At 35.4% G+C, this 24,017-nt stretch overlaps 1 protein-coding gene across 5 annotated transcripts in view; it reads right to left on the minus strand.

Moving 5' to 3' along the window:
• Atg10 (autophagy related 10) overlaps positions 1-24,017 on the minus strand; it is a 244,070-nt gene that overhangs the window by 70,235 nt on the left and 149,818 nt on the right. For 4 of the 5 annotated variants that reach the window (XM_090331679.1, XM_090331681.1, XM_090331677.1 and 1 more), the window contains one exon: positions 17,065-17,203. The exons of the other annotated variant lie outside the window; for it this stretch is intronic. In XM_090331679.1, the coding sequence (XP_090187805.1) occupies positions 17,065-17,203 (139 nt within the window). The remainder of the gene's footprint in view (positions 1-17,064; positions 17,204-24,017) is intronic. 5 annotated transcript variants of the gene reach the window in all.

Genomic DNA, 24,017 nt, shown 5'->3' on the forward strand with positions numbered 1-24,017 from the left:
AAAACAGATCATATAAATTCCAAATCACTCTGTTGGGAATTATGGGAAAAGAGAGAATAAACAAATAATTTTTTAACTAAGTACCCTATCTTCTATTAGGAAACTATAACAAATGTATTGATAACTCCAGGTAGGTTGAGTTCACTGACAAAGCCTATAGTTTCCTCATAATCCATAATTGGAAGTAACTAATACCTAGTGTCTTTTGTAGGTAACAAAAGGAGAGACTGCTGAGCATGGAGAGGAACAAGAGACTGGTATCAAGGAATCAGCAAAAGCTTTAGTGAACAGTAATTCTCCTAATTCCTCAAACACTAGAAAGCAGGGTAGTGTTAAACTTACAGAGTATAAGTAAAAATGTAGGAAAAGCACTAGCTTTGGAATTCAGGCAGTTTAAACCCTGAGATTGGCAATTATTCTCAGCACAACTACAAGTTATTATGCTTTTAACTTTATGAAATTAGTACAGTAATTCTTTTCAAATTTTGTTCTCATGGAGTTACATTAGTGTATGCACCCAGTAATGTACTAGACACAAAATAAGAGCTCAGTAATATTTAAGTGTCTTTTCCTAGTCCCTAATCCATTGTTCAGTAATTTTTAAGGCTAAAAATTTCATCTCTAAACTGCAGTTCTTACAATGTTCCTATGTTTCTACCTCATGAACACTGTCATTGATACAGTAATATATTAATAGGGTAAGCAGAGCATTTCTCATGTTTGACCTGAAAAGTTGAACTTTTCCTCAACCTTTATTTTCAATAAATAGCAATAGAGTATTTTGATACATTTTCAATAAGTATCTTCATCTTGGCATTTATCTGGCGGCAGGAGACCATTATCTTGTGATAAATAGTTTTATTCCACTGACATTTCAATGTCTGTAAAATGAACAAGATTTATTCATCCAATTAACATTTGAATGTCATGTTTAGCTACAAGTTAAAAACAAGCTGCCTTCAATGTCTGTGTTATACTGTTTTCTGTACACATTTGCAGAGTGGCCTGTTCTTAAGATAAGGATTATGCATCTTCAAGTGTGTGTGTGTGTGTGTGTGTGAAAGGGTGGGGAAAGCAAATAAGATCTTGAATACTTCAATGTTACATAGTATAAATTATATAATCAAATTACAAAATACTGACATGCTTTTAAAATAATATTTTCACGTCAAAATAAGAAGAAATGAAGTAGTGAGATAATAATGTTAGACCTGTTATAACTGCTGACTTTGTAAGTAAGGCAAAGTCTTGAAAAATACAAATCTTCCAAAATTATATAACTAATTCACAAGTGAGCTAAAAACCAGAAACTGGGTTTCAGGACACACAATCCAATGCTTTTCCTGCTATTTGAAAATATTAAAAAATATTATACTTTGAGAAATTGATATATAACTACATAGACATAAAAATCCATGATGGGCTTTATACTCTATAGACATAATGTGTTATTACATATATTAATTTGTATCTATGACATATAAACCTTCAGGTTAATTTTAATTACGTTCTAAAATCTATATGCCTGTGATTGTATATAGAGATTACCTTTTTGAAGACTTGTTTGTTAAACATGACATTTGAAATATGATGTAAAAATCAATGTTAATAAATTCTTTAATAAAAAAAGAATGCACTTTATCAATACTTTCTCTAAGACAATGCTTGGCAGACTTAAGACAATAATGCTGTGTTTAATGATCTTACAATCAGTAATGAATTTAATTTTATTTCTTAAAATATTTCGAAACCTAGAGTACAGGGTTTAGATGTGACTACTGTCAAAGACTTGCATAGTCTGCTAGAAACATTCATACAGAATTCAGTAGCCTAACACCAATGTACGAAGACACAGAACAAAGAGGATTCTCATCATATTTGGTACTAGAATTCAGAGTAGATGACTCACGTTTTCAGAAACATCAAACAAAATATAAATGCTTTAGAATACAGGAATTAAAAAATATCTGCTAAACGTAGAATAACCAAAAAGCTAAACGTAACAACAAAAAAAGAAAATTGAATGTACATCCTGAAAATGATGAAAGAGGTGACATTGGTCAAGATTCATTATGTTCATATATATTACTTCGACAATTAATTAAAGATAAAAGTTTTTTTAGCTGGGTACAGTGGCTCACACCTATAATCATAGCTATTCAGGAGGCTGAGATCTGGGGATGGCAGTTCAAAGCCAGACCGGGCACTAAAGAACATGAGGCTCTTATCTCCAATTAACCACTAGAAAATGGGAAGTGGGCCTGAGGGGGTAGGGCAGTATTCTTGAGCTGAAGAGATCAGAGACAGCACCCAGGCCCAAAGTTCAAGCCCCAGGACCCACAAAAAAAATTGCCAGTCATGGGGCTTGAACTCAGGGCCTGGGTGCTATCCTTGGACAAGTTTTGCTCAAGGCTAGTGCTCTGCCATGAGCCATAGCTCCATAGCCAGCTTTTTCTGTGTAAGTTGTACCGAGAACTTGAATCCAAGACTTCCTGCATGATAGGCAAGCATGCTACCACTAGGCTATACTTCTTGTCCCTGATAATAATAATTTTTAGAAAACAGAATGCACTTTTCAAATTTATATCACAAAACGTATATTGTTGAAGTTATTGAGAATTTCTATGGTTTTACCCTTTCTAGTTTTTACACACATATATTCACATATATATACACATAGTAAGGAAACTACTTTTTCATGCTGAGAACATCTACTATAACCCCACACTGACACATTACAACATACTATCTCTATTGCCCATATAGCCAGCAAAACTAGAAACTCAAAAGTTATTCCACATACTCCTCTTTCTCAGTCTTATAAGTCATAATAAAACTATAGTCATAATAAAATCCATATTTTATATTTCTTTAGAATCTGTGTTCTCAATTCCATTCTTGCTATACTGGAGCCTAAGTTCAAGACTCCAACCATAGACCTCCAGTTCCAGTTTTTAGTTCTGAGTTCCCACCCTGTTGGTCTCAAACACAAGTAGAATGCAACTTTCCTGTAGAATGCAACAACACTCTCCAGTTCCACTTCTCCCACAGTAACTTGACCTTGCTGACTGACCTATCTTCATCATTCTTCCAGAGAAATCAGCTCTTAGTAAAGGAGAAGACTCCATCCCACCATAAGCTCATTTTAAGTATTCAATTAATTCCCCTGTCCTTTGGAATAGAAATTATCACAGTGTAAAGTTATTGTAGTTGATTATTTATTTCTTATTTCCCGTCCTTCCCAGTTATGAAGTTCTGTGATGACAGAACTTGAATAATCTTGTTCCTGAATGTATCCCATCACCTAGATCAGGGTCTTGTACATCACAAATAGTTAATACACATTTGTTAAATCAATGCTATAGATGAAGTTTCTATATATGTTTCCTACTCAGTAATCATTTCCCACATTGGTAAAAACATTATTGTTAAGATTTTTACAGGTTATGTGACATAGTACTCAGATGACGCACCATAATTTATTTAAGTATTCCATTTATGTTGGTCACTTAAATTATAACCAGCTGTGAAATACTACCTGGCTCAAAGTAGCCACAAAGTAAGCATGGGCAATTTTTCTCTTCTTTTTAATTATTTTCTTTTGATAAATGTCCTAGAATGGAATTACTAAGTCAGAGTGAAAAATAACTGTTTTAATTCAACACAGAAGAACTAGTATCTCACCACTTCAAGATTCTCCTTTGGGTAATGAGATAAGATGTTAATTTTAGAAACAGATATTTATATAGCTTGGCACCTACTATCTGCCAAGCATTGTTCTAAGCCTTTGCCACATAATTTTAAAAAATACTTCTGTGGTAGTTACATTTAGCTGAGGGAAAAGGAGATTGCAATAATAAACAATGAAGGCAATAAATTGGAAAATTGAATATGCTATATTAAGAGGTAATATATTCTGTAGTAATAATAAACTATAATATGCCACCCAGGGGTGGGTTTGCAGTTTTATACTGCACTGAGTGACTTGCTAGTAAGTACTTGGGAACATCAGTGAAAGACCTTACAGAGAGATGAAAGAAAGTTCTTGGGAGAGAAGGAGTGGAAGACTAGAAGAAAGCAGAATGAGATAATCACTTAGCAGGATATTTAAGCACATTTTTAATTAATGGCTTTATCAGTAGAGAATCCATATACACAATTCATGAGTTTAAGGTGTACAATTCAATGACAGTTTCAAGTCATTAATCAGCATTTCAATCATTTTTAGAATATCTTTGGCACTTGTAAATTCCTTTGTACAGCTATTAGATATAATAATAAAAATCATTTTTCATTATATACTCAAAAAGAGAAACTCCAAAGTTGTTAGGAATATTTCTCATAATCCCTTAATTCCTTATCTGCTTAGTGTTAGGGAAACAGTAATTTTCTTAGTTTTATATGAATTTGTCTATTTTACACATTTTCCATCAATGAAAACAAACAATATTGGTAAACTTTGGTGACTCTTCTTTCATATTGCCTATTGTTATCAAAGTTCACCCATATTATAGCATGTATTTGTACCCCATTCCTTCACACTAAATTATATTTCTTTTTTATATAATGGTAAAGATGCTATGAATAAGTTTTACATGAACATACATTTTGTTTGTCCTTGAGTATATGCCTAGGTGTGGCATTGATGGGTCCTACTGCAATTTTGAAGAACTGTCAGAGACTATCTAACATCTTACCAGTAGTATATGAAGTTTCTAATTTTCTCACATCCTTCCTAATACTTGATACTGTTTCTACTTTTTAATTATTGCTATCTAGTAGGTGTCAAGTGGAAATTCATTGTAATTTCATTCATATTGTTCCTTATTATATGAAACATTGTGGCAGTCTGAATGGTGAAGGTCTAAAACTCACTTTTCTCTATCTTTGTGATTCTTTCCAGTTTCCACTGACAAGTTACATAGTAACAGATCTCACATACTACAGCTTTACCTCTTTGACAAAATTGACTTAACAAAATGTTGTGGATTTTCCTGCCTGTTTTCTCATTGGTTTCTCAGCTTTTTTCTACTCATCACTAGAGCCATGACCCAGACGGGCATTTTGCTAATGAATTGTAAATAAAGTCTTAAGGACTTTTCTTCTCAGGCTGGATTCAAAGTCCAGGCCACAAATCTCTGTCTTCTGAGTTGTTAGATTATAGGCAAGACCTACCAATGCCAACTTTGAGATCTTTTATGCAAAACCTAATTGGCAATATTTTCACAACTGTGGCATATTGCTACTTCAAATGTATTCAAATATGACTGTGACTGAACTTATTTGGAAAACAAAATGGAGGCTCAGAAATACACTGAATTGGGATAAGTAGAATTTAAAAGGACAGAAAAATGAAGTATTTTTGTACATATTTTCATGAAAGGTAAAGTAACCAAAATTTTAAGCTAAAATATGGGACAAATACTTGGCTAAGTGAATAAAACACATTTTTAGGCACCTCCACGTTCAATTTCAACTAATTCCAATGAGGGCCTTAAAACTCCGTTTTTAAGCCAAGAACTGGTGATTCATGTCCTGTAACCCTAGCTACTCAGGAGACTAAGATCTGATTGTCACAGTTTGAATCTAGCTTAGGTAAGAAAGTCTTTAAGAGTCTTACCTCCAATTAACCACAAAAAAATCCTGAAGTGGGGAGCATAGCCTAGTGGTAGAGTGTTCACCTAGCATGCACGAAGCCTTGGGTTCGATTCCTCAGGGCCACATATACAGAAAAGCTGGGAGTGGCGCTGTGGCTTAGTGGCAGAGTGTTAGCATTGACCAAAAAAGTGCTCAAGGACAGTGCCCAGGTTCTGAGTTCAAGCTCCAGCACTGGGAAAACAACAACAACAACAAAAAAACCCAAAAGAATCCTGAAGAGGATCTGTGACTCAAATGGTAGAGCTCTAGCCTTAAGCGACAAAGGCCAAGTTTGAGTCCTAGAAGGACACACATACACACACACACACACACACACACACACACACACACACACACACACACACACAAACCAGAAGTAAAGAAAAATCTATATTTCACTCTGGCCGCAGTCAGACAATATACAACTATATTTAATCCACAACTCCCTGGTTTCAGATACAAGATACTTAACAGCAACCATTTGAGCCTGCTTAGAAATCTCATTAAGCACATCAAGACTGAGAAGTCCAGTAAAATCTCTCAAATACTTGAAAAATTAAAATAGATACTGAAATAATTTCGACAAAAACCACAGTGAGCACAATTTAGGTTTACTAAGTATCTATGGAGTGCCTACTATGTGTCTATGCTATCTGGAATGATAATAATACATATTTACAACCAAAAGCAATGTCCTATTAGTAATCTAAAAGGCAAAAAGAGGATGAGATAGTGGGTGAAAAATGGAATAATTAAAAAGTACATCTTTACCAACTGCTACTAGCATTTAACATTTTCATATAAAATCTCTCAATTGAATAATAACCTACATGTCAAGTAATCCATATATTACTCAAAATGTGAAGCATTCTAAATTAAATTTCTCAGGGCTATTAGTTTTCATGAATCCAATAATCACCTGAGGTCTTTCACTAGCATTGCCTAACTCTAGTGCAAGCACACTGAAATCACCCTTACTCCTACTGTGGATTCTACATCCTAAAGTGAAGATTAGAAAGAATAAAAATTTTTCATAGTATGCTTAAGAGTAATGTCCTGGATATGATCAGTAGAAATCAAAAAGCTAAGAGTGGATTTTTCACAACGAAATGTGGCAGTATTCGATAGACTGTCTTCAGCAGAGCTTTGAAGGATATAAAAATTCATGTCATACTCCACAGTGAGGCTGAGATAATGCTCCACCTAAGGAGAAAATTCATTTTTGCTTCAGTGAGAAAATTATACTGTGATATGAAATGAGTGTAATTGTTCGTGTACACTCACATCAGCTACTGTGCTGGCTAATTCTGTAATTTTCCTTTATGTCTACAAACATTTGTATCTTTTATTAATCTTGGAAAACTGGATAAAATTTCTAAAAATACAGAATATAGTAACATCATTTTACTTATATACAACATAAGTTTATTAAATGCATATATTTTAAAAATTATTTGAATACATATAATATAAATAACATTTAATAAATTATTAATTTATTTGAATATAAGTCATCTAATGAAAAATACTCTATAAAATTTGGATCCATACTCCACAATTTTCTATGCACCTATAAATCATTGTACTCCTTAAGCACCCTGTTTTGTCTGTACATGAGGATAACAGTTCCTACCTTCTGATAATGTGAGGATTAGAATACACAGCATCAATGAAAGGTATTCAGTGCTACCTCAAGTTTCATAGATTAGCTGGAAATCCTCAAAACTCTATGAGATGATATAATTGATGTTTCATATTTACTTTCAGCTGATTTAAACAACAACAAGAAAAAGAAGTACAAGAAGGAGACAGTCAGATGCTGTGGTTCACACCTGAAATCCTAGCTACATAGTAGGCTAAGATTTTAAGGAATATGGACAGCTCAGGCACAAAAGTCGATCAGAAACTATCTTTAAGACAACCAGCAAAAAGCACATGTGAAAGCCTGTCTCAAGCGGCAAAATACCAGCTAGTCAATAAGTAAACCGAGAGTGTGAGGCATCAGTTCAATTTCCAGTAGCAAAAAGAAAAGAAGAAAGCAAAGGAGAGAGGGAAATAGACAAACTTGATACCTTGCAAAGTATTGGTTTCAGTAAGTGGTAGAATTAGAAAACAGAACCCAGACCTTCTGATTCTAGACAATATCTTTTTCACCTCTGTCTTGCATGTGTCTTTACACTAGATTTCTTTCTAAACTATTATTATCTGTGCCATTGTTGCTTTTAGTGATCTAATACTGACCTATCAGTACATAGAATTTTAATCTTTTCTGGTTTCCTTCTTAACCCTGGCCTACCCTTCCCAGATCGCTGCATAGAAAAATCTCATATCCATCTAATACCATTTTTTGCTTGCTAGCATGGGGAGATTGAACTCTGGCTTTTCACATGCTAGAGAAGTACTCAATCACTGAATCCATGGCCTTAGTCCTCTTTCTAGTATGTGTGTTTGGTTTACTTTTCTGATAGAAACTTGTGCTTTTGCCCAGGTTCAACTATGACCCACCTATGTTTGCCTTCTAAGTAGGTGTAATTTGTGGACGTTCTTTTTTTTTTTTTTGCCAGTCCTGGGCTTGAGCTCAGGGCCTGAGCACTGTCCTTGGACTTTCTCAAGGCCAGAGCTCTACCACTTGAGCCTCAGCACCACTTCCGGCTTTTTTTTCTGTGTATGTGGTACCGAGGAATTGAACCCGGGTCTTCATGCATGCTAGGCAAGCACTTTAACTGCCGGGGCCAGCCGGCAGCAAACCAGGGTTCGCGGATTGGGATTCCTGAAATAGGGGCAAGGACTAGGAAAAAATAGAAGAGAGACAAACAGATGGAGTTCGGGAGGACTACAGCCCAAGTCAGCGGTCCAAGAAGTCTGTGAGCTCCAGACTGCTGCCTAAGACTGTGTCGTTTATTTTAAGTTCCGACCTTAAATACTCTTCTTAAAACTAGGGAACTGCCAGAGGCTACATTCATACAAAATAGTAAACAAATCACATATAGGATAATTGAGAAAGGATTAACATTGCTTAAAGTCATCATGATAAGAACTGATTGACATAGCTTAAAGTCATCATGATAAGAACTGATTGACATTGCTTAAAGTCATCATGATAAGAACTGATTGACATTGCTTAAAGTCATCATGATAAGAGTTACTTCCTTGTGTATACAGTTGTGTAGGTCCAAGGTCAGGTCCAAGGTCATTGACCCCACAGTCGGTCCCCAACATTTAACCACTAGGCCAAACTCCCGGCCCTTGTGGACGTTCTTAATCACCCTAACTGAATGTAATCTCAGTCCTCTAAGTCTTTAGGGTCAGTTTTACCCTTCTTCTGGACCTTTGCATTTTATACATTCATAGTGAAGTTCAGACCTGTCTTACTTCCCTCACTAGATTGGAAGTTCCTTTAGGGTATCATCTATCTATGATTTCCTTTATTCACCTTTACATTTCAGAAATATATTATACAATATAATATATTTTCAAACTGATGGACATGTGAAAGGTCAACATTATTTCTAGAACAATTGATACAATTCTAAGAATAAAGACAATGATAATAATTTTAAGGTTTACTGAATGTTTTACATTTATTGGAAAACACTTCTTTAAATTCATCTAAGCAGATAAACATATAGTGGGTATTTTGTTTGTCAGCATCAAACACACTTATAATTTGGGAAATAAATTCTAAAATAAGTAAAAAGTAGAGCTCTATTTCCCTCCATTAAAGTGAAAGGAAGGCAGACATGCTCCCACTCTGTCATTCTACCATCTTTACTCTGATTTATTTCTGAGTCCCTTTCTGCTTTACATCATCAGGTTCAATTATTTTCACACAAATGTACCTACATTTATAGCAGGTTTAAAAGTCTTGCTTAGTAACTGTCTTTTCAAAACTACTGGGGTTTCCAAATGTAACAGAAAAGAATAAATGTAGAGTGGTTTTTATTTAAAAGAGAAACTTATGTAGGCTACTGTCTTAAAGAACAATCTTGTGGGTGTAGGTGTATTTGAACTCAGGGCCTTATGCTTTTGCTTGCTAAGTAGGTGCTCTACTCTTGAGCCACTCTAATAGTCCTGCAATTGTCTGTTTTTTGAAACACATTCCCAACAGCACACAAAAAGCAATTATAACTCATCTTTATCTATGTGCTATGTTAAGAAACTCATAATAATGCTAATGATGTTACAGCTTCTCACTTAAGTTCACCTAGTAAAAGTCTATATATGACTTACTTGAGAAATGGCTGAATGGATCATCCTGAAATCAATACTGAATATAATCAGCTGAGATATAAGGATTAGGGTTTCAAGACAGCCCAGACAGTAAAGTCTGTAAGACTCTTATCCCCAATTAACTACAAAAAGTTAGAAGTGGAACTGTGGTTCAAATGATAGAGCACTAAACTAAAGCAAAAAAACCTTGTCTCTAAGGGCAAAGATTTTGAGTAGAAGATTCTGAGCTCAAGCCCCAGGATAGAAAGAAAGGAAGAGAGAGAGGGAGAGAAAGGGAGAGGGAGAGAAAGGGAGAGGGATAGGAGGAGAGAGAAAGGAGGAGAGAGAGAGAGAGAGAGAGAGAGAGAGAGAGAGAGAGAGAGAGAGAGAGAGAGAGAGAGAGAGAGAGAGAGAGAAGAAGGGAGGGAGGAAAGAAGGGAGGGAGGGAGAAAAGAAGAGAGGGGGGGAGAGGGAGGAAGGAAGGAAGGAAGGGCAGAGGGAAAAAAAGAATTTTTTTTAAGGGAGGTAAACACTGGTGACCCCAACCTGAGTGGCCAGTATTTAAGAAGGACTATGAGGACTATAATACCCAATGGAACCTTAGGTCTGATGGTTCTAACAGCACTCATTTTGTGTCCTATCCAAACAACTTTGAGGTTTTGATCCCAACTATCATTCTGATACTCCAGTTTTATCAGTTTGTATTAGTGGCTTTACTTAAACATTGTTACCCAGAATATTTGGATCTATTACTCCTGTATCTGCATGATCTTATTCCACATCCAATTTGGTCCCTTCCCTAGAAACTATAGCCTCTATGTCCTCAACAAAGCATGTAATGTACAAACTTAAAGAACCCTGATGACTTCAAGACAGGAAAAAAGCAATAAGCTAATTACAAATTGAGCAGTATTTCCCTCGCCAGCCTATTTTTAAAAGAAGCTAATGAATTCTACATACACATTGTAGGAAATCATGTATTTTTTTTGCCAGTCCTGGGCCTTGAGCTCAGGACCTGAGCACTGTCCTTGGGCTTTCCCAAGGCTAGAGCTCTACCACTTGAGCCTCAGCACCACTTCTGGCTTTTTTCTACTTATGTGGTACCAAGGAATCAAACCAGGGTCTTCGTTCATGCTAGGCAAGCACTCTACCATTAGGCCAAACTCCTGGCCCAATATCAATGTTTTGATTCACATATGGCCAAAAATATTGAACATGTTTTCATATGTTTATTTACCTTTTGTATTTCTTCATTTGAAAAGCACTGATTTCACTTGTCTATCAACTGGATTTCTATAAGTTAAGTTTAAATGAATGTTTGGAAACTAGTTTTATGTTGCAACAGTAGAAGATTGTCTTCCAAAAGAAAATAAACATTCACTTGTTTGAGCCAGTTAAATATAGTCTCTTAGATTAAAAAAATATCTTTCCCTTTCAGTACTCTTCCAAACCTCTCGGACAACTTTAAATCTGTTCCTTTTTGCATGTCTTGTATTATGTAAGAATATAGGTGAGAATGAACTCTTTGGCTAATTCTGCTCTGTAGCTTCCCACATTTGCTTTGCACTATTCCTTTCTTGCATTATTTAATTTGTTTTGCACTATTCCTTACTTGCATTATTAAATCAAGGATTACTTTTTAAGCATTCTGTTCGTATCATGATCTAACCCAGATTCCTACTATGCCTTAATTCCTCATAATGCTTCAAACATGTAAAGGGTTTAGCCCATAATTGTCATTTAATTTTCTCTATTATTTGGACTTTTCCATTTGAATTTATTTATATCATTTAAATAACTTTTCTTAATAACTTTGAATGTTTGCTTTTCAAATTCCATTTTAATACCTAGGATCTCTTTTTAATCCACCAAAATTCAAGCTTTAGTTCATTAATATGACTTTAGGTAGATTTGTTAACTATTTACGTAATTCTAAGAAATTTTGTTAAAGATTTTGTATGGTCCAGTGAGATTTTTATATTGAAGAATCAGTAACATTATTTTCTACTCATTGTAATCATTAATTTAAATAATTTTTCCCATTTTTTAATCCATCTTTTCCTGTTGCTGAACAAACTACCTTAACTCCCACTGAACTAAAATAACTTTCTCCTGGAAACTTGAAATATGTTCTTTCTAGCTCATTGTCTCTAGATTATTGCTTTAAATTTTTAGTGACACTAATGATAACTCAAAATGCCAAATTCCTTTTCAACTTCATCTTCATTTCAACATTTATCCACCTTAGTCATAATTTCTAGCAAATTCCCTATTCTGGTACAATTCAATTTTGCTCAGACTCTTTCACACATTTTATGACTTCCAGTCCTTTCTATTATTTCACCCATTATTTGACCTCCACATGTCTTTCTAAGCATTTGTTCCATCATTCATGGTAAGGCAACTCACGTTCCAAACTGCTAAGTGCCATGCTCTCTTTAGCCCCACTGGTTAACAGGTATCTTTCTTTCTTTCTTTCTATGACGTATTTCCTAACCGCTTCAAACAAAAACAAGCAAACAAACAAAAAAGCCAATTGTTATTGTGCCTTTCAAGTTGTCAGAAAGATTTATGGATATTTTACTTTGACTCTTCAACTTTTTCAAAAACTAACTTTTCCTATTTTCTTGACTTTTTTTTCTCTCTGCCCTACACAAACTTTCTCATGTCTAAAACAATGAAAAATACTCTTCTACTTTTTCCTTTATAACTTCTATATCACTAGAACTCTAAACTTTCCATAAATCTTTCTTTATATTGGCCTTTAGCTTGCTTTGTTTCATACTGTTTTTGAGAAAGAATTCATCTTTGGTCTTTTTATCACCTCATTTCTTCATGAGCATCATTTCATCCTATAAATAAACAAATCTTCCCTACATGAACTTTCTGAGGTATAATTTAATTCTATATCCCACCCCCTATTTCCTGGCCCATTAAAAGACATTAAGTTCCTGAATGGAAGAAATGTTTTCTTCCCTACTAAAAAGCAACCACTTTTGACTACTTAAATATGTTAAACTAGCCCCCAAGAAAAAAAGAATATGGCAGCCAAAGAATTAAATATTTTGAAAGTGGACTACTTGGGCCATTTCTCAATAGATATTAAGAATAAAAGAAGCTGGGTGCCACTGGCTCATGCCTGTAATTCTGCCTACTCAGGAGGTTGAGATCTGAGGATTATGGTTCAATGCCAGCCCTGGCTAGCCCTGAGCTGAAGAGGTCAAGGACAGCTCCCATGCCCAGAGTTCAAGCCCCACAACCAACCAAAAAAGTAATAGAAAAGAGACAGGAAAGCGGGCCAGGAGTTTGGCCTAGTGGTTAAAGTGCTTGCTTAGCATGCATGAAGACCCGGGTTCGATTCCTTGGTACCACATACATAGAAAAAAGCCGGAAGTGGTGCTGAGGCTCAAATGGTAGAGCTCTAGCCTTGAGAAAGTCCAAGGACAGTGCTCAGGCCCTGAGCTCAAGCCCAGGACTGGCAAAAAAAATTAAATAAATAAAAGAGACAGGAAAGCAATAAATTATCAATTCAGCTGGACTAAGAATAGAAATCTTTAATTATGACAGAAGGGGAAAATAAGCCTAAGATTTTGGATAAGTCAAAAGCCATTACATATGTTGCCTGTTTTTACATTTCTAACATTTGCCATCAGCCTTTGATCAAAGCCTAAGAGGAAAATGGGACATAAAAAGCCCATGGAATGATAAGAATGATAGGGAGTGGAAAGGAATCTTTGACGTGATAAAAAAATAATTCAATACGGTATGCTTCAAAACAGCACAAAAACAACAATGACCAAAAAGTATTGACAATATTAGTGCTTTTGGGAATGGAGTTAATGAACTACAAAGTATTATTCAATTGTAGGCTATTTATTATTGTTCAGTGGGATGCAGTTACCTCTTAGCACTACCAATACCCATCACCTCTCCCAAATTTTCAATGAACAAAACAATTAAGAGAAACATAACACTGAGAAGGGCTTATTTCTGGTCTTAAATCCATACTCTACATTGGGGATCAGAGCTCCTCTGGGCTCAAGAAAAAGAAATGAGAGGCATCAAGAAAGAAAATGCTATCTGAACTTGGCTGTCTACTACCAAGGATCAAATAAAAATGTGTTTAGAGAAGCAGAACAGCTGCTCAGCTAGTTTGGGTGCCCAGTTTTGAGTGCTTGGGATGTTCTATTTGTCTTAATCTGCTATTCCTATAGTCTCTAAGAAGTACCAAACTAAACACTAAAGATACATACATGTGTGTGTGTGTGTACTTATTTATATATGATTTGAATTCTTAGCATCCTGAAGACAACAACATAAATCACTATAGCAGACAGCGGGCAGAATGTCAAAGTTTTAGTGTTTGGTTTATATTCAGAAATAAAAATTCATTACTGGATTCACTCAACAAATATTTATTAGCATGTGCATAGCTAATACTCATATAGGTATCAAAGTAAGTAAAACAATACACATAAATATGTATGCACACATGCATGCATGTGTGTATATATAATGTAAGTATCACACAGCCATAAATAAGCTTTCTTACCTTACATGTACTCATTATTAATTTCCTTCATTGCTCATTCTACTGTACCTTCTAGGTCTACCTTTCTACCTTCTAGTTCACTCTTTCATAGATAAATTAGCACAATGTGCAATTGTTATATAAGAAGATATAGGATAATGTGATACAACAAAAGTAGATGGCATGTTAGCTGAGTCTTGGGCAGTAGCTGGTTTAGAAAATACTGGGTTGTCTTAAGGAAAAGCGCTCAGAGTACAATGGATTTGCATTTCAAGAAACAGTTGTAAAGAAAATGAGGTAATGCCTATTTAAATAGGTACTCTGCTTTATTTTTCTTCTTCAAAAGTCTATAAGAAGATAAGAGACAGAGATATTAAGCTTTACTATAAATCAAATGAAAAAATATTCTAAATATCTGTTGAAAACAAAGCTAAGTGAACTATTTTTGAGGCACACACACACACACACACACAAACCTTTAGGCAAGAAATTTTACAGTCATCCTCTTTCTAGGTTGAAATTATCTTAAAATGAGACAAAGAAAAATCTGGACTGGAATAATAGAAAGACTTTAGGAATCCATCCATTCCACTGTCACACTTTTGTTTAACAAACATAAACAGCCAGGATGACCACATATCAAAAGAAAAGGGAATCAACTGGGGAGAATAAATAAAAATTTATTCCTGAAGTAAAGGATGATAGAAATTTTTTATGTGGAAAAAGAAAAAAAGAAATTATTATTACATGATAAATGCAGATTTTTTCATGTTTCTCTATCAAAAAATATTTCAGTATCTTTTGTAATGAAAATTAAATTTTGATATTTTCTTGTAACTAAACAACTAGTAAATGAATTCTACAGTAAAATGAAGTTAGGAATTCTTAACATCCATTCAATACAATACAGAACTGGGGGTGGAAGGAATGTTTCTATATCAAATAAGCAACTATCTTTTAATTAATCATAAATGAAGGTCATTTTACAAATATACATTAATAGAATCACTCAAGAATACTAATTATGTGTGTGTACACTTACACACAAGTGTTTTAAGGAGCAAGAATATCATTACAAAGGGATAATTTTAGGACGTAAACCAATGTCATTAAAATATAATTGGACTTGCAGGGACAGTTACTATGCTGTACTGTAAGGGGAGCTGTTGGCACATAAGAGCAACACACATGTATGAGCTCATCCACCAGCCTCGGTTAGACCCATTTCCAGCTAGAAGCAGTCATGTTTCAACACCTCCGATTCCCTAATGCCGACAAGCTAAACAACTTGTTTTGTATCTGGGAGCTCTTCTCTGGTGATTAACTGCTTATGGTGAATACTAATGATATGAAAGAACAGAATCAGAGCGGTACCCAATTTCCTTTACCTGTAACCTCCTTTTGACTTTGGACCTAGATGGTGCTAAATACAGGCATTGCAAACCCGACCCAAGAAAAATCATTTCCCTCCACCCTTACCCTGTGCACTTTTTCGGTGTAGCACAGCTCACTGACAACAAATCTTCTTTAACCTTTGGGCTCTAAACCAAACATAACTGCAATAAAGTGAATGTTAAAAGGCTTGTAATAATCATGAGGATAAATCTGCTGTAAGAGTTTGAGAATTAGTAAACTATCAGTGTCTTCAATTCCCCATGTCCCAAGTTGAAAATTTACCCCAAATTGTCAGTTCTTAGGAACTGCACCTCAGATTAAAATCTTCTCACCAGGGAGTCTATGAGAATTTGTTCTTGTGTTTTAAATCCTAAGTGCTTGTTAAACCGCCAGTACTGCAAAATTAGAGACTATTAAACAATATAAGGCAGCAAGTGATTAAATCTACCAAATACACATTTAAAGTAGCTTAAGCTACTTTTTAATTAAAAATAAAATATCATTGACTAAATTCAGATGTCTTGCTTATCCAGAAAAATTATAAGGAGAAAGCTATTCAAAACATAAGATGCTGCTGATCAAATTACATATATGTGGCCACATGTAAAAGGGGGGGCGGTAAATTGGGCAGGGGCTCCTTGGTCCTGGAGCCCAAGCAGCAGGGCATCTCAATGCTGACTTGGTTTAGGAAATAGACATTAAATAGTGAGTCTCTGCTGCACTGCAGAGACAAGAATGCCATGTGGCTGCTGGTTAAATAAGCTTTATTAGCAAAGGCCGCCAAGAAGACAGGGTATTCCAGCATCTGGGTAAGGGAATGAGTTGGATAATAACTCAGCAGGAAATTAAGGCATTGGAGATGTATAGGTGACCAAAGGATATGTTATTTTAAAATACAGCTTAAGTTAATTGTTAAACATCTCTTTGTAATAAGCATTAGCTTTGGAGGAAGGATGGGATCACTTGAGATTATAAGAAAATTTTTACTGTCAAGTTAGAAGTAAATAAACATTGTAGCTTTAAGTTGTTTCAACTTGTTTAAAGAGAGGAGAAAAGGGCCAGTGGGCTTAGTCAACTTCAGGCAGGAGGCCAAGAATCTGAAGATCAGACTTAAGGCTGGGGTGATATCATTCACTTTTCTGAACCATGAAAAAATTTACTGGTAAAACCTTACCTCACCCACAGGTTTATTTTCAGCTGTTTTTTTCATCATTAACATGATTTACCAAATATGCTTCCTATCTTATATATAAATATTATGGATTTACTTTTAGATTCAAATGTGGTCTTACCTAAAAAGCTTGCTCTAAAGTAAAGTACAGGCACTTGGTAGCTACAGGAATACAAGACATGATACTCGTATTTAATCACTTCAGACGCTGCAGTAGTCCCAGGTACTTCAGAATCATCTGAGGGTAGCTCTACAGCTTCCTGGGGGGGGGGGGGAGGGAAGCGAAAACAAAAATAGTACTAGCAGATGAAATTTCTTCTTGTAAAATAACAGTTAAATAAATACAAGGCTATGAGGTAATAAAAAGAAAGTTACCCATATTTGTATTTAATACTTGAGTCCTAGGTAAATAGTAAAACCTAAAAACATTAGCATTAAGTAATTCCAGATTGCTTTCAAGAGACAAAACAGCTCTGAGTAAAGAAACAGATTTTTTTTTTAAAAAAAAGACAAAGGTCTATTGCAACAGCAATTCTAAAAATCTTTACTGTATAATTTTAGCAACAAGATGATGACTATACAAACTACCTTCTCCCCTACCTGTGAAAGCTGAAAACATACTAACAATTGAACGAGAGGCTGTGAAATGTCCCTAAAGATTCCATTGTGCTTGCCAAAGATGATTCATTGTGTGCTGAACAATTCCCAGTTTCCATCTTGAATAAGAAAGTTATTTTGAAGAGGTTGAGTTTGTTAGGTATATTTCAAATCGTGAGATGATTCTGTTTTTTTCATTATTGTGCTACCTTTGGTATATTCTACAATAAATCTTGATTTTTAACAGAGTAGAGAGCAACTATTAATGTCAGGTTATACATGGTTTTGTAGGCAGAAATGATGATAGTAATTCCATTTCTCACCTAATCATTCTTGACTGGTTGATTTTTTTTTTGTTGCTGAAGTTGTTATACTATGTTTAAGCACATGCCATAATGCTTAGTGGACATGTTGAATTAGAATCTCATTCTATCCACATCCTTATTTATTTAAACAATTTCCTTTTGAAATTCAATTAGTAGAAAGAATGAAAAAACAGGTGAGTTTGGCTCATTCTTGCTTTTCATTAAAACAGTAACAGCAAAAAATGAACAATCAGAAAGGGTTATGGAAAAGATTTACAATTTCACCCATTCAAAATAAGGTTGCCCAAAGAGATATGGATCTGCTTTACTGACTCACAGTCAGTAAAATGGATAGAGCACAATGGGAGATATTTACAAAATATTTTTCAGTCAAATAATCAGAGAGAAATAAGTTAAATAACTACCCAAAAATACAGAAAAATTGATAATAGTAGTAAAGAAAGTATTTTCCTTAAAATTCATTAAACTTTTCTCATGGCAATTCTTTTTTTTATTGTAATTAGTAAAAGGGTTACATGATATTTGCCAGATAGAAGGTGCATTAATTCACATACATTGATACCCTTTCACACGTCTTGGTACCCATTACCCTCCCCCGCACACCCCCCACCCGTCTTGGTTTTCCCCCCTTTCCTATCAAATTTCAAATAACCAAATACAAATAAATTCAATATATCAGATAACAAAGTGAGATACTATAACAATATCTCATGGCAATTCTTTTGGCCAAATTCTGTCTCTTTGGTCACTGACTGTGTTGTTTAGTCCTTATAACTTATTGTTCTTTATTGACAGTCCCTAAAACTATATCTTGGTGTTATGTTTAGGATTTTAAATGTCCCTCAAAGACTATGTGTATGAGGCCTTGACATCAACTTGTGACAACCTTAGGAATTGTAGAGCTTCTGAGATCAAGCCTAAGGCAAAGAGGATAGGCCATTAAAGGATGAAGGACAAATGGTCCTCTCCCTCCTGTCCTCTTATCCCCTCCCCTCCTCTCTCTTTCTCTCCCTTCCTTACTCCCCTGAACTCTCTCTTTCTCCCTCTCCTTCTCTCCCTCTTCTCTTCCCCGACCTTTGCTTTCCAGCTACCATGAACTCAGCAGTTTTCTGCCACAAACCTTTTCCATGATGTTCTACACCGGAATTACTGAAACCTCCTTACAGTTGATTGCTCAAGTATTTCTGTCATAATGGAAAGCTCGCTAATAACTTGGCTGATAACAAAAAGAAAAAAAGAATACTGCCCAAATACATAAACTGAAATTTCTCTCATCTCAGGTTTGAGATTTTTATCAGAGAAGTGTATATTTTTCCTGACTTGTAATTTTTTAGTGTATAAATATTGATATACAAACCACTTCCCAGCCTCACACCCACTGCAATTTAACTATATCCTTATGTTCCTGGATATTATTTGTATTTATTCATGCACATCTACCTTCTGCAAAGTGCTGTAGACATCAGTGTAACCTTGTCCTACTGTAGAACTCCTTCATGGCTGTTTTCTTGTGTTTCAAATATTCCCATTTATTTTAGGTTGATTATATAATTATATTTTATTACACATAATACTGAAATGAATATCCTATCTGATACATTCATATCTACTTATGTTTCCATGGTACAGATTCCCAGATATAAAATCACTGTAATAGAATGAGTGCATTTTAAAGTTTAAGAGATATTGCTAATCTGTACTCACAAAAGGGCTATTAACAACACATATTAACCACAAATGTTTGAAAAATTCCTTTTCCCCAAACCAATTAATTCTCATTAATATTTGTTGTTTATTTTTGGCTATGTGATGAATGTTTAACTGTCATTTTTTGTTTAAGCTCATCTTTCCTTAATTACTAGTAAAGCTGGACAACTTATAGGTTTATTAATAACTTATCATGTATGATTTGCTTGCTACTATTTGCCTAATTTTTTATTGTATTTTATTGTTGAAATAATGTATAGAAGAGTTATAATCACATTCATCAGGTAGTGGGTGCAGTACTTCTTAAACCTTAATACCCCTATTTGCCTAATTTTTATGTTTAGTTTATATTTTCCTATTAAACTATATAACTTTGTATAATAGAAATAAGAGCATTGGAAATAAATATAATGATTACACTACAGAAAAATATATATGGACACTGCTGGTAGACAAGGGGAAATATTTACATATACATAAAGTATTTTCATTCAGTTTTCTTCAAGTGTTTAAATTCAGGCATGTGTATATGTTTATTCAATTCTAAGCTACTTTTCTTACACTTACTGATGTGTGTGTATATATTTATTCTCTTCTAAGCTATTTCTCTTCTTGGTTCATCACTAAGGGTTTTTGTTCTTGCTTTTGTTCATTTTTTCCAGGTTTTTTTTTGTTTTTGTTTTTCATTTTTTGCTGATCCTGGGGCTAGAATCTGGTCCTGGATACTGTTGTTGACTTGTGTACTCAAGGCTAGCATTCTACTATTTCAGCCACAGCGGCACTTTCAGCATTTTTTGTAGTTTAATGGAGATAAGAGCCTCATGGACTTACCTGCTTGGGCTGGCTTTGAACTGTGATCCTCAAATCACAGCCTCCTGAATAGCTAGGAATACAGGCATGAGCCATGGGCATCTGACCACGGTGTAATTTTTTTTTTCCAGTCCTGGGGCTTGAGCTCAGGGCCTGAGCACTGTCCTTGGGCTTTCTCAAGGCTAGAGTTCTACCACTTGAGCCAAAGCACCACATCCAACTTTTTCTATGTATGTTGTCCCAATGAATAGAACCCAGGTCTTTGCATGCTAGGCAAGCACTCTACCATTAGGCCAAACTCCCGGCCCCTCACTATGTAATTGTTTTTTTTACAATACATACTGTATTTAAGGAATTGGGCCATTTATTTATTCCTGCAGTAAACTGTAGACAAAGAATACTTGAGACACAATTCTGTCCTTCATTCAAACCCAAATCATACATCTTTGTTTTCCCAGAGACTAGTACAAAAGCTGAAAACCTACCTACATTTTCTGTTTCACTCTGTTCCTTAGAATCTAAGTAAACTTATAACATTCACAGGCAATTTACTAACAACAACAACAACAAAAAAACCCTTACCCCCTATCTCTAAAATGGAGAGGTAAAGAGGTATGGTAAAGGGAAATAAATGTGAGAAATATATTTAACATCATCAGCTATCGAAATTAGAATATATTTCTGTACATCTATGAAAAGGTTAAAATTTTAGAAAATATAAATCCACCAAATGTTGATGAAAATGTAGAAGAAACTAGATACACTACTGGTTGAAATATAAAGCAATATAACCTCTCTAGAAAACTATATGTAATCTTATAAAGCTAAGCATATAATGACCATAAAATCTACCTATTATACTTTTGGGCATCCTCCTCAGAGAAAGAAAAAAAACTATATGAACGCTTATAGAATTTTTATTCAGAATAGCCTAAAACCAATCAATATATCAATGTTTAAACAAACTGTACAGGAGGAGGAGGGGGGAGGAGGAGGAGGAGGAGGGAGAAGGAGGAGGAGGGGGGAGGAGGGAGGAGAAGGGGGAGGGGGGAAGAGGAGGAGGGGGGAAGAGGAGAAGGAGGGGGAGGGGAGAAGAGGGGGAGGGGAGAACAGAAGGAGGGGGGAGGAGGAGGAGGAGGGGGAGGGGAGGAGGAGGAGGGGGAGGGGAGGAGGAGGAGGAGGGGGAGGGGAGGAGGAGGGGGAGGAGGGGGAGGAGGAGGAGGATGGGGGAGGAGGAGGAGGAGGATGGGGGAGGAGGAGGAGAGGAGGAAAGGGAGGAGGAGGAGGATGGGGGAGGAAGAGGAGGGGGGAGGAGGAAGAGGAGAGGAGGGGGGAGGAGGAAAGGGAGGAGGAGGAGGGGGAGGAGGAGGAGGAGGAGAGGAGGAAAGGGAGGAGGAGGAGGAGGAAGAGGAGGCTATATGAGGCTATATGAGGCTATATGATTATTGTACATGATCTATAATTATTTAAAAAATTTGGTTAAACTTAAAAAAAGAAACAAAAAGGCAATGTGAGGCTTTTAAAAAGCTAAACAAAAATTTCTACTATCTTGAGGTGCTATCACTATGGCTAGCAAGGGAATTATGTTAATAAAGGTTGTCTAATGTCTGGAATGTGTATTCATTATACTATTTTAACTTTATAAATACTTGATTTCCACCAAGTTTAAAAATCTTGTTATAATTTTACCCTTTGGAAACAGGGATGTCTGACAGCACAAGGCACTTGGAAATGGTTTGATCTAGCCCAAAACTTTTATTTTACAGATATAGACAATGCCCAGAAATGTTGGCTTATTCAATACTATCTAGGTAGTTAGAAGTATAGGCTAGGGGTTTGAGGTGTGGCTCAGTTAGAAGAGTTCTAGTCAATGAGACAAAGCATAAGATATCAAGTTCAAATCCTATTATCACACCTAAGAGAAAACAAAAGTTAAGGAAAGGAAAAAAAAAGCATAGGCTCTAACTTCTGTGTGCTGTAATGTTTGTGTGCTGACATGAAGCCTGTTATTCTTTGCATTGTATTATGCCTTGTTAACTATTACTATACTTAATTTGGATTAATATTCCAAACACCATAATATTGGTCTTTTATTTGTTAACATTTCATTACTTTTATTATGTGATTTTTGAAAAGGTGGATATATTTAATTTGATATTGAGTGTTACTGGAAAAGAAGTCACAATACATTGTTTGCCTCAAATGTTTCTAATTTCATTAAATGAAAGGACACCTATGTTTAGAAAATTACATTCATTTAAGGAGCTAAAAGATTAAGTGGCTCACATTAATTATAGAAACCTTGATTTTATTGAATTCAATTAACAATAAGTTGACAGTGATCTCTCATTTAGGAAATCTGATATGAATTAAGCCTTACAACTAAATCTCATTAAATAGGAAGCATGCTAAAGATACGTCATAGATATATTATTGAAAACCAACCCAAATCACATATTGGGCTTGAGAAATGAGATCCATATCTCTATTTATCCCACAGGGAAAAATAATTGAAGAAAAAGGATTTTTCTCTTTTATCACTACTAATCTCTATTACTATTACTGAGCAAACACAAGTAACAAGCTTTATTCATGATATTCCCCTGAGGAAAAGGAAGTCAGTTTATCTTCTGCCAGCCAGATCTTCAAGCCAAACCCAACATTTGTGGGCAGGTGACAAAGGGGCAGTGTGGTTCTTGGACTACTTCTCTATACCCATGAGTGGACACAATGACCACCAAGTCATAAAGGAAGGATAAACTTTGTAAGGAACTGAGTCAACAGCCATTTAATATTTCCAAAAGTAAGAAAGACCAATGGAGCCTTTTGACAGACCCACTGAGAGTTCCTTCAACAACCACCACCAAAAGAATGCTATTATAATGTTTTAAATGAACTATAAAAATAGTCTTTGGGATCCTGCAGTGTGACCTAGTGGTAGATTGTTTGCCTAGGATGCACAAAGCCCCCGGTTCCATTCCTCAGTACCAAATACTCAGAAAAAGTTGGAAGTGATGCTGTGGTTCAAGTGGTGTAGTACTAGCTTTGAGCAAGTTCTCAAGGACAGTGCCCAGGCCCTAAGTTCAAGCCCTAGGACTAGCAAAGAAAAACAAACAAAACAAAAAGCAAAAAAAAAATAGTCTTTGGTACTTTAAATACTTTATCTCGGAGTGTTCCTCTCAGTGTCTTAATCCGTAGAGTGACTTTTTTGTGGGTGATTTTTATAGCTTTTCAGTAAGTGACTAGCACAAAAAACTGCGATCCATATCATTTTCTTAGCAACAATACTTGCTGTTTCCAGAATATAAGAGCAGGTCCTACATAGGGCAGGACTGTGTCTTAAAGTTCTCAGGGCAATCAGAGTGGTCACAGGATGAACACCAGGATAATAATTTAGGAAGGGTGCCCCTCTGGCCAATAATATTATCACCACTATGACCAATTATTAAAGGAAAACAAGAGGTGCCATTCTTTGTGCACCCTGATACATCAGAAGCTAGCGGAATGATGACCAGCGTAGTCGGTGTGAATCCCTAGTAAGAGAAGAATCTGTCTCCAGGAAAGAAGTAATTAAACTTTTCTCAGAAGACTGCTATAGTCAAGGACAAAACAAGAAGGAGGACACATAGAACCA

The sequence above is a fragment of the Megascapheus bottae genome, chromosome 4 (assembly GCF_031878675.1).
Source record: "Megascapheus bottae isolate mThoBot1 chromosome 4, mThoBot2.hap1, whole genome shotgun sequence".
In the NCBI taxonomy this organism is placed as follows: Eukaryota; Metazoa; Chordata; class Mammalia; order Rodentia; family Geomyidae; genus Megascapheus; species Megascapheus bottae.